Source organism: Meleagris gallopavo, chromosome Z (assembly GCF_905368555.1).
Source record: "Meleagris gallopavo chromosome Z, MGAL_WU_HG_1.1, whole genome shotgun sequence".
In the NCBI taxonomy this organism is placed as follows: domain Eukaryota; kingdom Metazoa; phylum Chordata; class Aves; order Galliformes; family Phasianidae; genus Meleagris; species Meleagris gallopavo.
The window spans coordinates 41,654,893-41,669,588 of NC_139435.1; the positions used below are offsets into that span (position 1 = coordinate 41,654,893).

A 14,696-nucleotide genomic window follows, 5' to 3' on the forward strand; every position below is an offset into this window, starting at 1 on the left:
GAAAAGCAGAAATGCATCAGACAGGTAAACAAGAGAAGGTTGTTTCTTTTAATTTATCTTACTGTTAGTAAATGAAAACTCTATTACAGCTTAAGGGCTGAGTTCCAGCTTCAGGTACATGCATGTAAAACACTGCACACATACCTTAAAAATACTAGCTTTTTCTTGCTCATAAGCTCTACACACATGCTTTAAATATACAATGATTACTTGTACATTTAAAGCTGAAATTAAATTCAGCACAATTCTCTAAAGGAGCAGCACCTCTGCTGAAAAAGTTGGGTTATGGTACTGCTCATTCCCTTACCTCTTATATATTTTGCTCACGGACTGCAATAACTATGCTTTCACCAAACCAAGCAGAAGTTAAAGCCAAGACATTCATTCAAAAAGCCAAAATTAAAATTCTCCATACACCAAAATGTATATACAGTCAGCAGTTCCTATGAAGGACTTTTTACTTCAGAAAATATTTGTCTGCCAAATTCTGGATGTTTATAGCAACTGAGGAAATGCTGAATGAAAAAAAAAAAAATAAAATAACAGCAAGTAAACTGTTTTTATGGATATTAAATTTTCCTATTAAAAAAAAATAAATCTAAATTTATCCTGAAAAGAAAAATTAAAAACTATTTTTAAATCCTGAAATCAAAGTTATTCCTTGCAATTCCACTCCATGTATTTTTAGTGCAGTGAAAAATGGGCCACGATTATTCCAACTCGACACTGCTAGATAAAAATAAGCTATATTGCACAGCTTATTTGTACTCACTACTGATCAGTCTTATTTAGCATGCTGTAATAGCACAGATCATGCAAAACACGAGCAGAACATTTTCCTGACCTTGATTTCAAAGGCACTAAAATAAGGTGGCCACTATGCTTATCAGTGCAGAAATCATGCTCCAAAGTGCTGAGTTTTCTGTGGTGTGGCACCATCTCAGGAATCTGCTACTCCAGTAAATCAACAATGGGAACTCACACAGTAAGTACTAGTGAAAGTCTTGTACCTTTACCTTTCTGAACCCCGACACTTCTTACCATAGAAGAACCACTTAGCCATGAAAGAGTTTTACTGGTTTCTTCAGGTTTTCCCAAGTAGAATTACTAAAAAGTACAAGCAAAATACAAACTCCTGCATTGTACAAGACAGATGTCAGCTGAAGATAAGTGAGGATGACTGGTATAACTAACCGTATGATAGACACAAAGAACTAACTTTTCAGTAGAGCACTGTATTCCTGCTTCTGTTGAACTCCAAGAAAAGCAGCAAGAACCACATATATCCATACCCTCATACGTGCAGAGAAGTAACACTGTGCAGAGACTGCAACACTGAACTTTTAAGACAAGAGAAATGCCTGACAAGGGACAGCACCATGATGTCCATAATCAAATCACTATTTCAACCAATCAAAATATTCTTAGCAAGCAAGCTGCAGGGCAGAAAACTTTATAAGCGCAGTTTACTTGGATGACTATAGGTTGAAGTGTGTATTTCACTGTATAATTGAAATTTTAAAAAAGGGCTATAAATGCCAAATATCAAAATGAGAACACATTCTCTTAGGCACCAAAAGAAAAGCAGTTGCACACACATCAAAACTAGCATTCTAGTGGACACAGCTCCAGCAGGTCACAGGGAGGTCAGCTTTGAAGGAGAAATACAAATGAAATATAAACATGGTATTGTGGAAACCAGACAAATCTCCCATAGCTTTGTCCAGCCAGCACTAATCTAGACATCAGCTGTGGTGTGTAATCTAAACAAAGGGATTGGTCATTTCATACATCTGGAAGCTGTCATACTCTGGAGCCTCCTAATAGTTATGCGTAACTTTTGTGTAACAGCCTTTGCAACTGTTGTGTGGTCAAGAACCATTATGTGCACACACTATCTAACATTACTATTTTCTGTGGAGTACACAAATGTTTAGTAAAAGGGCTCTGATGACCTCTTCTCACATTAAAAAAAGAAAACAAAAACACATATACACAAAAAAAAAAACACATGAAAATAGATGGGAGTCGGGCTGAGGTAATGGAACTTCTCTTAATGCATTCTCTGGTAAAAGCAACTTTGAGTACTTGTAGCTTTTTCACTTCACTGTCTGAACGCAGCATCTGCTGAAGAGCAATGAGAAAGGAAGGTCTGTTCTCCACACACACACAAAAAAAAGACAAAAACAACAAACAAAAACTAATGACAGTCTATTTAGCAGGTAATGGAAGATAATCGTAGACCAGCAAACCATTCATCCATACCAGTACTTCAAGGGAGGTTTAGATGAGCTTTGAGAAAAAAAACGCCTACTGTGAGGATAGTCAAATAGTAGAACAGGCTCAACAGTGTTCAAGCACTGTTTGGACAACATCTACAAAAACACCCCCTAACTTCTGGCTGGCCCTGAAGAGCTCAGATAGTTGGACTTGATCTCTGTAGGTCCTTCCCAAATGAAGTGTTTGTTCTGTTCTACAGCAGCAGACACCCACACAGCTTACCTACTGCTTACTCTACTGCTTACCTACATTCCCCTTGTTCCAGCTCAGCTGCAGTGACATAGTGAACAACATGAAAATAGTGTGGCTTTCAACTATTCTATCTCATATCAACATTTCTGCATGGAAATCACCAAGCTCTCCAGAACTACAGAAATGTCTCTCGTCTTGTTCATTACCAGCAAAATGACAGGGAGCAAAAGTCACCCAAAGTTCAAGAGAAAGGAAGTGAGGAATGGTGCAGGTGAGGCACTGCACTGTTCAAATACAAATCTCAATAGAGAAGTGAATGGATTCCTCCAAACAAGGATCTACAGGGCACATTCTGGCATTCGTATTAGCTGCAGCCTGTTAAGTTTGGAAAGAATAACTATGATGCATTTTCTGGAGTCCTGAGTAAATTAAAGGTCTTTGAAATCTAAAAGGCAAAAGCACCAATGTGACCTTGCAGTTACAACCTAGGTGGTTTCCAAGATCTACAGAAGAGGGCTCTCCTCTTGTACTTTCCCAAAGAAGTAGAGCAGGAGTCCTCTGTTAGTTGCCTGGGGCTTCGTAATAACACTGAGTAAACATCTGGCTATGCTAAGGTCATTCTAGCTTCTGTCAGTGTGTTCACTGAGTTCAGGATTTTTCCTTTCACCTTCTTCTCAACAACACAAAAATTCCACGTGCAATACCTTCATTAAAACAAAGACAAAAAAAATTTAAATACTGAATCTAGCTTCTTTTTTGGTTGTGATGTATGAACCTTCCAACACCGGGCACCAACACTGAGCAGTGACGTGGAGGTGTAGTCAAGACGGAACTTGACAGAGAGCCTCAGTGATTTTTATTTCAACAGCAGTTGTTTTAAAGACAACAATCATACAACCATGTAATTAAAACCTTCAAATGTCTTTTCTCAACACATCTCAATATACAAAAACACAGCAAGTTCACCCCACAGTAATATAATGCCCACTGTCCTGCTGTAGTTACCCAGAAACATCACATTAAGCTTAAATACTAGAATTTGATGTTAATCTTCAACACAGAAGTATGGATTGAAGAACAATTTCATTTTGGCATGTAAACTTCCAAAAAAGCACACTGCCTATACAACTATTCTTCAACTGTCATATGGAAACACTGCTACTATTTTTGCATTTGAGAAACCACATAGTACAATCACAGAACCATTAAATTTAATCATTAAGACTTCTGAGATCATCTTGTCGAACTGTCAGTCCACCAGCACCACGTTCACTAACTGTGACCCTCAGTGCCAACATCCACACGGTTCTTGAACACCTCCAGGGATGGTGAGTCCAACACCTCCCAGGGCAGCCTCTTCCAATACCTCATCACTCCAGAGAAGAAATGTTTCCTAATACCCACCCTGAATCTCCCCTATAGCACAACTCCAGGCCACTACCTCTCATCCTGTCACTACTTACCTGGGAGAAGAGGCTGACCCCCACCTCACTACAATTCAAACAAAACAGTTAACTCAGAAATTTCTAAGTAAATATCTTTCACTGAACCCTTACACACCCTAACTGACATATAACACTATGCGACAGAGTTCAGAGATCAGTAATGTCTTATGTCACATGGTCCATATGAAACAAAAGGATTTGGTGATGTGACAGAAAACAAATCTCTAGACTGACACATACCCAACCAAAATCCTGCCTAAATTCACAGTGAAGTAACTGCTGCAGTGACAAGAAGGCAAGTACATCTAAACAGCACTTCTCTGCTGCTGCAAATGAGTGTACATACGTAAGGAAGAACTGAATTACAATTGACTGGTCAACTTCTGCTTACTACATTAAAGCAAACGTTCCTTCAGCCCACTCACATAAATTTGTCTCCTTGAAACAACAAATCCTCAAGGATCCGTTCTTCTACTACTCCTTTTTGTTTCTCCAGATAATCCTGGTCTAAAGTTAACTGATGCTTTAGGCAGAACTTAAGAATAACTTTCTTCTCCACCCGCACTTGGTTTTACTGGGTTAAACAAACTGACAACTGACAGAAATATACTGGTTCCATCATCACTTGCATACTTTCCTCTTCTTCATCTAATTTTTACACTCCACGTGTAGAGTACTGTTTTTTAAGACAAGTCAGCCACAAATAGAACAGTAGTCAGTTGTTATTTTCCCCTTTAGAGTGAAAGAAAACAATTTTACACATAGTTCAAAAATTCACTTTCATCAGTCTACACATTTGATGCTAATTCACTTACAATAACTATATACTTTATTTCAAGCATCAGTGCTGAAACTTCCCCATAACCACTACAGCATTTCCTCTTCCCTGCAGACTGTAACAGTTTTCTTATGTCTGCTTGTACGACCCACTCTCTTGCTTCTAAATGGCTGGAAGAAGGGGCACTGTGTGTTCGGCCTTGGTTAGTTTTGCAAAGAGGACTAGCACCACAGAAAATTACTTAAGGAGGAAAAGGTTCAACTGAGCTACAGCCAGCATAAAATAAAAACTGCAGAAAGGAAGGAAAGAAGGAAAGAACACCATGATCTTTGACTTTCAGTGAAGGAAAAGGTATTTTAAAAGTGAGAAAAAATCCCAAGACAATGGTGATATGAATTGAAGTATCAAGGAACAACATGAGAGTATCTATCCCTGTTGGATCTGTTCCAATCTCCGTCATTCAAGATACTCAGTAGTGAAATTTCAGTCTCAACAGAATCTTCTCAGGAGTTACAAAACTACCTTCTTTCAGAAGCAGATGCGGTAAATTTACATGTGTGACTGCTGTTCACTCTCAGACTGCAGGGTCTGAGAGTTCTTATTAAAGTGGTAGCAGAAAACATAACCAGTTATGGGCATGATTTCTTTTCCATCCAGAGCACTTCCTAGTTATGAATGGATGTTTCTAAAACCACGTCTGTGTCAAAGAAAATTCAGTCTCAAAGGAAATCAATGCAAAGCCCTTTTTGTTCTCTCCAGGGTGTATGATGTATAAAGATGCTAAACAGTTTCTGCAACTGCCTTATGCATGGACACCCACACACAGCAGTTCAACCAAAGCTGAAAGAATGTAGCTAACAGAACTGGCACTTAAAAGCCAGTCCAGGATTTGTTTGCTAAAGAAACTAAAATGAGCATCCTACAACAGTATTGGGGATGACAGACCTACCAATGAGAGCAAGGTATGTGGCCCATCCAAGAGTGCCAGAAACAGATTACAAGACAAGATCATAGACTGAGAGCATACTGTGGGACATACAGTAATAAATGAACTGCTCTGTACAGCAGCCAGAGCAGGATTGAGTTTTTAAAAACAAAAGAAAATAAAATAAAGCTACTCTGCAACACTTAGTGCCAAGAAAGAATTTCAGTGGAAAGCTGAAATCCTGTTACTTTGGTATCAGTAAGCTCACAGAAGGCCAAGAGCATTGGCACAAATTCTGAAAGACTAATACAAGAAAACTGAAAGAAATAATGTTTTGGAGATCTGTATTGCATCTTCTCTATTTGAAAGTTTGCCTACGAGGTGCATTTCTGAACTGCTTATGTAAATATGTCAACCATCATAGTTTCAGGCCCTGACTACGAAACATTTATCTTGGAATGTGGATGGTCTTAAAACTCGTTCAAGTTTCACTTTACTGTTTTTAATTGTGTTATAGTTTTAGAGCAAACATTTACTTCTAGCAAACTCCAGTACCTGATTATGTTCCAGCCTGTATGGTATTCAGAAATGCACCATATAAAATCAGTCTCTTTATGAAAATACTGACAATTTATTCAGCAGTAATAGCTGTTAAAAACAAACAAACAAACAAACAAAACCTTCAGTAGTAATTCAAAACTCCTTTCATTGCAATTATTACTTGAAGCTTATTTCAAGTAATACACCGTATTTGCCCAACACTGCCCAATTCATTCAAACTCTTGGTATACAAAGGGTAAAGGCAACACTGAGGTGGCTATTTTTAGTAAAAAGTGCAATTAAGCCACTGCTTCTATTAAAAGAAAAATTGATCTAAGGGCTCCCTTACTACAATAACTTTCAGGGGGAATAACACAACTACAAGCTCAAGATGTGAGGACCTTGTGTCCTGAGCTCAGAAAAGTGAGTTTAGTCATTGCTCTCCAATCCTGCAATGGAAGAAGACCGTTTTCCATACCACTCCCTCTGTACCTTTCCCATTTCAAATTCTCACTACATACTTCTGCCTGCAGTCTCTGTGTCTAAACACTTAATTGCTATTCATTAGGTTTATTCATGCAGTACCCTCGTTCATGACCAGAACAGTTACAGAACCTCCACAACTTAGCAAGACTTCTTGTGTTGGTGGTCACACAGTGCTAGAACAGGAAGCCTGTAAGCTAAATTAAATGCAGAATGACTTATGTCAATTGTAATAAGCTTGCATTTTTGTGCACTTGAGAAATTAAGTAAGTTTCTAAACTTTATATAAGTTCTAATATTCACATTATTTAATTCTAACATGAAAATTAAACTCAAATTACACAGGTCAATTTTGTACAACCAGCTGCCTAATGAGTTCACTTTGGCCATAAGAACCTCAGAAATAAATTTCAGTTCATTTTTATACAAGGGACTCCCTTCTCCCAACCTTGAAAATAATGATATCAGTGCACTAACTGAAATAAGTGGCTATTATGCAGAATGTATTTCTCTGCTGACAACTACACTTTTGCTGCTTGGCCAATCATGTAGGTGCTGCCAGCAAGCAGTTTCTTGCTACTAAACTACTGGGAAAAGAAAGTGGCATTAACATGGGATTGTCTTTCCTCATAATAGAACCCTCAGCATACCACAAGGAAGCACAGCGGATGGGACTGTGATGAAGTAGTGTCTACTAAATACTTAAATGGAAGCAGAGGTGGAAAGAATATGACTAAAAAAAATTAACCAAAAAAATGTTGTTTGCAATGTAAAGGGCTCGTGGGACCTAGTGACTAGGACAACCCCTAGGTGTGCAGGGGAGGCTCTGGCAGTGCCTGCTGTTGCTACTGCTCAGAGCAACAGTCTCACCATGCTCACTCACTTCTTGCTCTACTCTACCAAAAAGAAATTCCATCAGCTATACGCTATTTCCATAACAGAAAACTGGCCGTGGATTCACGGTCCATGAACTTAGGTGTGGCCTCACCGTGGATGTCAGGTCAGGGATGGAGCTTGGCCCTGCACATCATCACTCATCCGCAGGCTACACAGACCATTTCCAAAACAGTGCTTGGCTGTGTTTGGCTCAGTGCAGGGTTCTTCTACACACACAGAGCACTATTTAGTAACGATTATTTATGCAGCTCTTCTCATTAACTTTTATAAGCCAAATTCTGCTGCGAGCGATTTTTACACAAGACCCAGCGCAGCCGCCACAGCCAGCGGGCTCCGCCTGCCGTTACCTCAGACCTGCCGACAGGAATCTGATGCTAAGTCAACAGCATTCCCCCGAAAGGAGACACGGCAGCGCGGGCCAGCCTCGGCACGGATCATCACGGCTTCACGTTCTGACAAGGGGCACCGAACCGGGACCGCGAAGATGTGCCTGAAGGCAGCGTCACTTCGACAGTCTGCCTTTAATATTTTTTTTCCTCCCTACTTTTAGTTTTGCTGAGGTTTTTTTTTGTTTTGTTTTGTTTTTACCTTCAGACAGCCGCTCTCCCCCACGGCTGAACGCTGTCCAAGCTCCGGACCACACACAGCCGCCCGCGCCGCGCTCCTCGAATCCGACCCCTCCCCCCGCCCCGGGCGCACGCACTCCCAAGATGGCGGAGGGGCGCCGATGCCGGCGCGGGCCCTCTCTTCGCCGCGAGGACGCGGCAGCGCTGGCGTCCGCCGCGCTGCTGCACGCAAAGGAAAGCCGCAGCCCTCCGCGCGGCGCGCTGTCCCGCTGCCCACCCGCACGACGGGGACGGCCCGCCTCCTGCCCTCCCCCCGCGGCGGGCGGGGAAGTGGTACGCACCGCCCGGGGCCGACGCACTCCGCCCCAACCGCCGCGCGCTACCCGCTCAGCCTTCAGCCCCGCGCACGGCGGTAGGAAGGGACGGGCCATGGAGGTATGGGGGCCCCGCACTCACCTTCCACCCACAGCTCCTCCACGTTGGTCTCCAGGTTGGCCGCCCGTAGTCCCACCGCGAACGCGCCGAATATCAGCAGGCCGACCACCAGGAATTTGCCGCAGTTTTTCTGAATGTAGCAGCCCAGGTTAAAGAGCAGTCTCTGAAACTTCGCCCGCAGCCACAGCGGCGCTCTCCTCCCGGTAGCTCTCCCCTGCAAGGCAAGCGCGGTTCAGTCAGCGATGGCCCCCACGGGCAGGGTCCCATAGGCCCTTAGTTTTCGCCCCGCGGCCCTGACTGGCGCTGCCGTGGGGCGTGCAAGCCCTTAACCCTGCGGAGTCATTGCTGGAGGCTCGGCGCGGGATGCCGAGGGCAACGCCGCGCAGTTGCACCCGGCGCTGCTTTCCGCCGGCCCCAGCCGTGCTCCGGAACCCACGTGGTGGGCAACGCCAGGGATCAGGAGCGGTTCGCTGCCAGTGCGTGCAGCCGCAGTGGAAGCTGTTAGGGAGCGGAGCGGCCATCCGCGTGTTACAGTGTTTGTGAACGGAAGAGGGCAGCCACATGGCTTTTTTTTCCATTTCCCTCCGTACAAAGCCCGGCGAGCCGCTCCCGGAACGCAGCGCGCCCGGAATCGCGGGGCCGGCCGGCCGTGCCGGTGGGAGCCCACGCCCGCAGAGAGAGAACGGTACGGGATGCCTCCGCTCGGGGACCCCACTGCGGGGCAGTCGTGCTTCGGCCCCAAAAAGCACGACTGTGCTAGGGGTCGGCTGCCAGCTCTCTGCCCGGGGACAGCGGTAGCGAACCGCGGGGACGGAGCGGAAGGGAAAAGGCAGCACGGCCGTGGGAGGCCGCCCGGTGCAGCCACGCCGGGACGGGGGAAAGGAGGGCACTCTCTCCCGCACTGAAGAGTCACAGCCGTCCCTCTCTTTTTTCCCAGCATTTTATTGGTGGCCGCTGCGCTCCCATCTCCTCCTTCCACCCCCGCGAGAAAACACACCACCCCCTCCCCCGCCGCCAAACGCAGCGCCAGCGCTGAGCTCCGGAAAAAGAGGGAGAGAGTGAATGCACCTTTGCGATCTGCTCCAGGGCGAACGCCGCGTCGCAGTAGCTCGGCCGCTGCAGATACTCCCGGTCGTGCGCCGCGGCGCGCCGGGTCCCTCCGCTCCGCCGCCGCCGGCCGCCGGCACTCCTCGCCACCCGAACGGGGTGGCCGCCGCCGCCCACGGTGCTGCTGCCGCTCTCCGGCTCCGAGGCGTCAGCGGCCGAGGCCATGTTGCCGCCGCCGCTGCGGGCGGGACAAGGGAGCTGCAGCCGCGGCGGGGCCCGAGGGTCCGGGGGAGCGCCGGTGGCCCGTGGGGCGCGGGGGCTGGCGGCGCTGCGGGCCGCGGTCTGCTGCTGCGGAGGCTGCGGAGGCTGTTGCGGCGCGGCCGCCTCACGCGGGGCGCGGGGCGGCGGCTGCCGCCGCGGCCGCTCCGGCCGAGTCGCTCCCCGCGCCTCCCATTGCCACATCGCACCCCGAGGTGACGGCGGCCGCTCCCCGCGCCCAGCGGGCGCGACCCCCGGCACCCCCCGGCTGTGGCCGCGCTGTCCTCTGCTCCCGTGGAAATCGCCTCCTCTTCCTCCTTTCTCCTTCTGCTGAGGCCGCCGCTGCCTCCGGGAAGCCGCTGTCCGCGGCGGCGCTCAGCGTTGGTGGCGCGGTGGCGGCACGTCGGGCCCCGGCTGCTGCTGCTGCTGCTGCTGCTGCTGCGCTGCCCGGCCGCGCCGCACCATCCTGCCTCAGCGGCGGGCAGATCCTCGCGGGCCGCCGGGCCCGCCGCGCTCCGTGCTCGAACCCGCCGCGGCGGCGGGCGGGCGGCTGCCTGGTGCTCTCCCCCGGCGTGTGCGCGGCAGCGACGAGCTGCAGCCCCTCGGCTCCAGAGATGAGATGAAGAAGAAAAAAAGGACTCTCTCCATTTGGATAAAGAGGAGGAGGGGTGGAAGGGGGGGGGGGGGGGGGAGTAAGAGAGGAGAGAGAGAGCGAGAGAGGGAGAGGGAGAAAAAAAGAGCGGAGAGCCCGCCCCTGGGGCTGTCAGATGGCTTGGGTTTCTGCGAGGCGATTGGCTCGGGAAGGGCAGAAATTACTCAGCAAACATGACTATTATTAGCTGCTTAGCAACAGCTCACCAAAGTAGAGAGACCACCCAGGCAGGCAACCCTTGTGTGTGCATCTCCAGCTTCAGGGGGAGCCTTAAAGAGATCCAGCCTCTTTTGCATGCAATACTTCCATTAAGGAATGCCTCCCCCCCCTTTTTCTCCGTTTTCTTTTCATGATCCTTTTCTCTTTCCCCCCCTTTAGCGCCCCCCCCCCCCCCTTTTTCTTTTTCCCGGTCCAGGATGCTGCACACCAAGGCACACAGAGAACTTTTCTTGCCACCAACTCAGAGAAATATGTTTTTCTCTTTTAAAAAAGAGAGTGACGGGGGTGAAAGTAGCATTGAACGATTTCTAAAGCCCTTAAAAGAAAATCCTTTTAGAGGCACCTTGGCCTCGAGCTGCAACAAATACTGGGAGGTCTGTGCCGGATTCCCAGGCTCACAGCAATAATGACAGGATAGTGGATGCTGCGGTGGAAAGTGCCAGATTCTTCTGCCTCCCTCTCTCTTTAAACTAAAGAGGAGACTTGTTCCCTGCGAGAGAACCGCTCCGTCCAGCTAGGAAAACACAATGAGAACTGAGCGCTTGCAGGAGTCAGAGTTACACAGCAGCCGCCTGCTCTAACTTAGGACTCATTCTTTCACTGAAACCCGAGGAAAGCCACTTTTAATATGTTTTTAGTATAAAACTCTGCAAAATGCCGCGTTCCTGGTCCTGCCGAGTGCTGCTCCAACTATAAGTGATTGTTTACTTTTTTGGCACCGCTTCTCCCCGTCTCTGTTCATTGAGAATCAGCCATGAACTACGGCCGCCCTCACCCCTCCCGCGGCGAGACCGGGGCTGAGGGGCGCACCTCGGGCACTCACGGAGGGAAGTGAGGGGGTTAGAATCTCTCTCTCTCTCTCTCTCTCTCTCTCTCTCTCTCTCACACACACACACACACACACACACACACACACAAAAAAAAAAAAAAAAAAAAAGGCATGAGAGACTAAACGCGAAGGTGGGCCCTGGCCGCTGGGTTTCTTCCGCTGTGCCGCCCAGGCCCCTTCTGCCCTGCTTCACGGCCGCGAGACATCGGGGCAGCTGCGGGCACTGCGCCCGTGCGGAGCTCCTTCCGCAGAGCTGCGCGAGAATCCCATCCGCGGGACCGCCGGCAGGAGATGCCTTTCCCTTCTCTCTCCTTCTCTCCGTTTTTTCCCACATTTCCCGCAGTTTCCAGATCCCCGGGAGGAGAATCCGCGTGGTGCCAGGGGGAGCTGCTGCCCGCACTCCGACACTGCATGTGTGCGCGCACAAACGCGGAAGGAAGCAGCCCGAGGGCGCCCGTGCGGCGGACTGTCACCCTCGGAAGGCTGACACCACATTTGGGACCCCGCGGCCGCCCCCGGTTTCGGCTGCGCCGCTCGCTGTGGGGCCAGAGGCAGTGCTGGAGGGGCGGTGCAAGGCGCAGGGCTGCGACCCCACAGCAGCCCCGGGCACCACGAGCGCCAGAGTCCGGCCTGGGGACTCGAGTACAACAGGCGCTGTCCTATTCTTCCCTCGCTCCCTGTGGTCTGGAGCGATTTTTATTTTTTATGCTCACGCAAGAGGTGAATTACTACAGCGATCTAATTGGCCTTGTTTCTGCGCTTTTTTTTTTTTTTTTTTTTTTTTTCCCTTGCGGAAGAGGTGTCAGTGTAAGAGTCTCCACGTGGGTGGTCAAGGCCGTGGCTGCCTCACGGCTGATGCCTGCGTGCTGCATTCCCCGCGATAACGCCGTTCCCAAGCCCTGCCCCACGGTAAATCTGTGATGCACGATCCCCGCGGCGTGCAACTGCCCTCTGTGCCCACAGCTCTGTGTCCTCACGCAACCGCAGGATCCTGTGGGCCCTCACCCCGTGCCTGTGCTGCGCCAAAGACGTGGGCAGTAGGGGCTGAGCTCTCGTATCTGGCAACAGGGCAGTGTATCCCAGGGCTAGCCTCTTCGTGGTTCAGGGTTTGTCCCCTTCGTGTCCGCCGCAGCCCTGCACACTGCGCTCCCCGCAGCCAGTGAGACCAAACCTGATAGCTTGGGAGCAGATAACACGCTGATTTAATTTTAACTCATATGCCGGGCTCCCCTCCGCCTGCGGACACAGCACCCGGAGCGCCGTGCTGCCACAGCATCTGGCTGCCTCGATATAAAACCGACGCTGGGGCGAGGCCCTGCCCTGCGGCGCTCACCGGGCATCCACGTAATTTCTATCTCCCGCGGACGCCCCGCGCCGGCTCTGCTACCGCAAGCCGGGCATTGGTCAGCCCCGCGCCCCACCCGCAGCCCGGGGCCGCTCGAAGGGTCCCGCGCGCGGACGGAGCCGACGGCGCGAAGCGGCCCCATTGCCCCTCCCCAGCTCGGCAAGAAAGGCGCTGCTCAAGCCAACTTGTCAAAATAATGCGGCTAATTATCCCTGATCTCCTTTAATGGAAAGCCGCTCTGCACGCCACAAAGGAGCAAATGAGGGATCTGCGGCACCGGCCCAATAGCGCGGGCGTTCTCCGCAGACTGCCGTGGGCATTGTGCCTCCTCAGCTGCGGGGTTCTGCGCTCTTCCATCGTCCGGGAGGAGGGGGGCTGTAGGAGCCCCCAGGTCTGGAAGCGTCCCTGGATCCCGCCCCGCTCCGCCCGGGGCCTGAGTCTTGCAAACCCAAATTGTCCTCGGAACAGCCCCAGGCTCTGGCACAGCGCTCTGCCGAATGTGGGGCTGCAGTGCGTGTGGAGAGTTACGAGGAGCAGTTTTTGTCCGTTTCGGACCGCAAGGCGCGGTGTCGAGACGCGGTCCGAGCCCTGGCAGAATCAGGGCATGCATTGCCATGATCTCTGCCATTCGATCCTGCAAGAAAGCCGAGTGACACGATCTCTTTGACCCACTGCTGGAGCAACAAATTTATTAGAGATATAGGCGTGAGAAATGAAAAGAAAGTAAAACAATCCCGGCTCATTGTATGCCTTTCTTTCATACTGCTAATCCGGTTTACACATCACGCCTACACGTCTCAATAGGGCTTTATACACTGTGGCAAAGGCAGGAGAAAATAAAAGGTGTACGTGTGTGAGTGCGTGCGTGTGTGTACGTGTGCGTGTGAAACGGGGACAGAAACAGTGGAGCCCGAGACATTTTAATTCCGAGTCAGCTGCCGGTTCTTTATCTCCCGGCTCTTGAAAGTGAAGATTTCAAAGGATTCCTCTTCCTCCATCCCCTCCTCAGTGCTTCTCAGCAGTACCAGTTCCCGTCCAGCCACAGCGTCAGTGCACAGCCCACCCCGTAGTGACTCCAGGCCAGGACCAGGATACATCTCTCCAGCCGCTGCCGGAGGCCCTCGGTCTGCCAGGAGCCGTCGGAACCCGCAGTATTCTGGACACAGCCCTGACACCGCCCCGCTGCCTCGGGCTGGCCCCGTTCCCCCGCCCCTCGCCCCATCCCCGTGCCTCCCCCGCTCGGTCCCGGCGGGCGGCCAGGGGGAGCGGTGCCACAGCGCAGCTCCATCGCGGGCTGCCAGGACAGCGAGGGCTGGCGTTGCACGGCGCGGGCGTCACAGCGCTTCGCTGGAACTGGAGGCTGAAGGCTCTATAATCACCTACGTTCAGCCAATTTTAGCTGATCTAAACTCATCCCTTTCCACCGCTCCTTCGCCAGGGGATGCCACACGTACCTCGAGCGCACCTTACTGCTGTCACTGAGAAGCGACGGCCGCACCTTTCCTGTACGACCCGTGCTGCCGTCAGCACCCCCTGACCACAGACACCGCGTTGCAGAGATCGGGGCATGGCTTCGCGCTCCATCCTTGCGAGTCCAAAGTGTTCTCTAGGACCCCGTCCTTTCCTCTCCCCTCACTGTAGTCCAGCTGTCTCGGAGGTGCCGAGATGCATACGCCGATGCCCGCTCATAGACCTCCGTAGGACTGAGGGAAGTCCTCGCAAGACCACGACCCGCCGGCGGCAGTCCCCTTGCACACAATCCAGAGCTTCTCCACTGGGAGAGCCGCGACCGCGGCCGGGTCCCG

General features: G+C 50.2%; 1 protein-coding gene across 3 annotated transcripts in view; it reads right to left on the minus strand.

Annotated features, from left to right (window-relative positions):
- Positions 1-10,573, minus strand: part of PTCH1 (patched 1) — a 65,898-nt gene extending 55,325 nt beyond the window's left edge. For 2 of the 3 annotated variants that reach the window (XM_085213057.1, XM_085213056.1), the window contains exons 1-2: positions 9,610-10,573; positions 8,563-8,755 (exon numbers count right to left, since the gene is read on the minus strand). In XM_085213057.1, coding sequence (XP_085069183.1) covers positions 8,563-8,755; positions 9,610-10,050 — 634 coding nt within the window. In that variant the 5' untranslated portion in view covers positions 10,051-10,573. Of the gene's footprint in view, positions 1-8,128; positions 8,507-8,562; positions 8,756-9,609 lie in introns of those variants that run through there. The other variant, XM_085213058.1, reaches the window with a different exon arrangement.
- Positions 10,574-14,696: the final 4,123 nt, after the last annotated feature.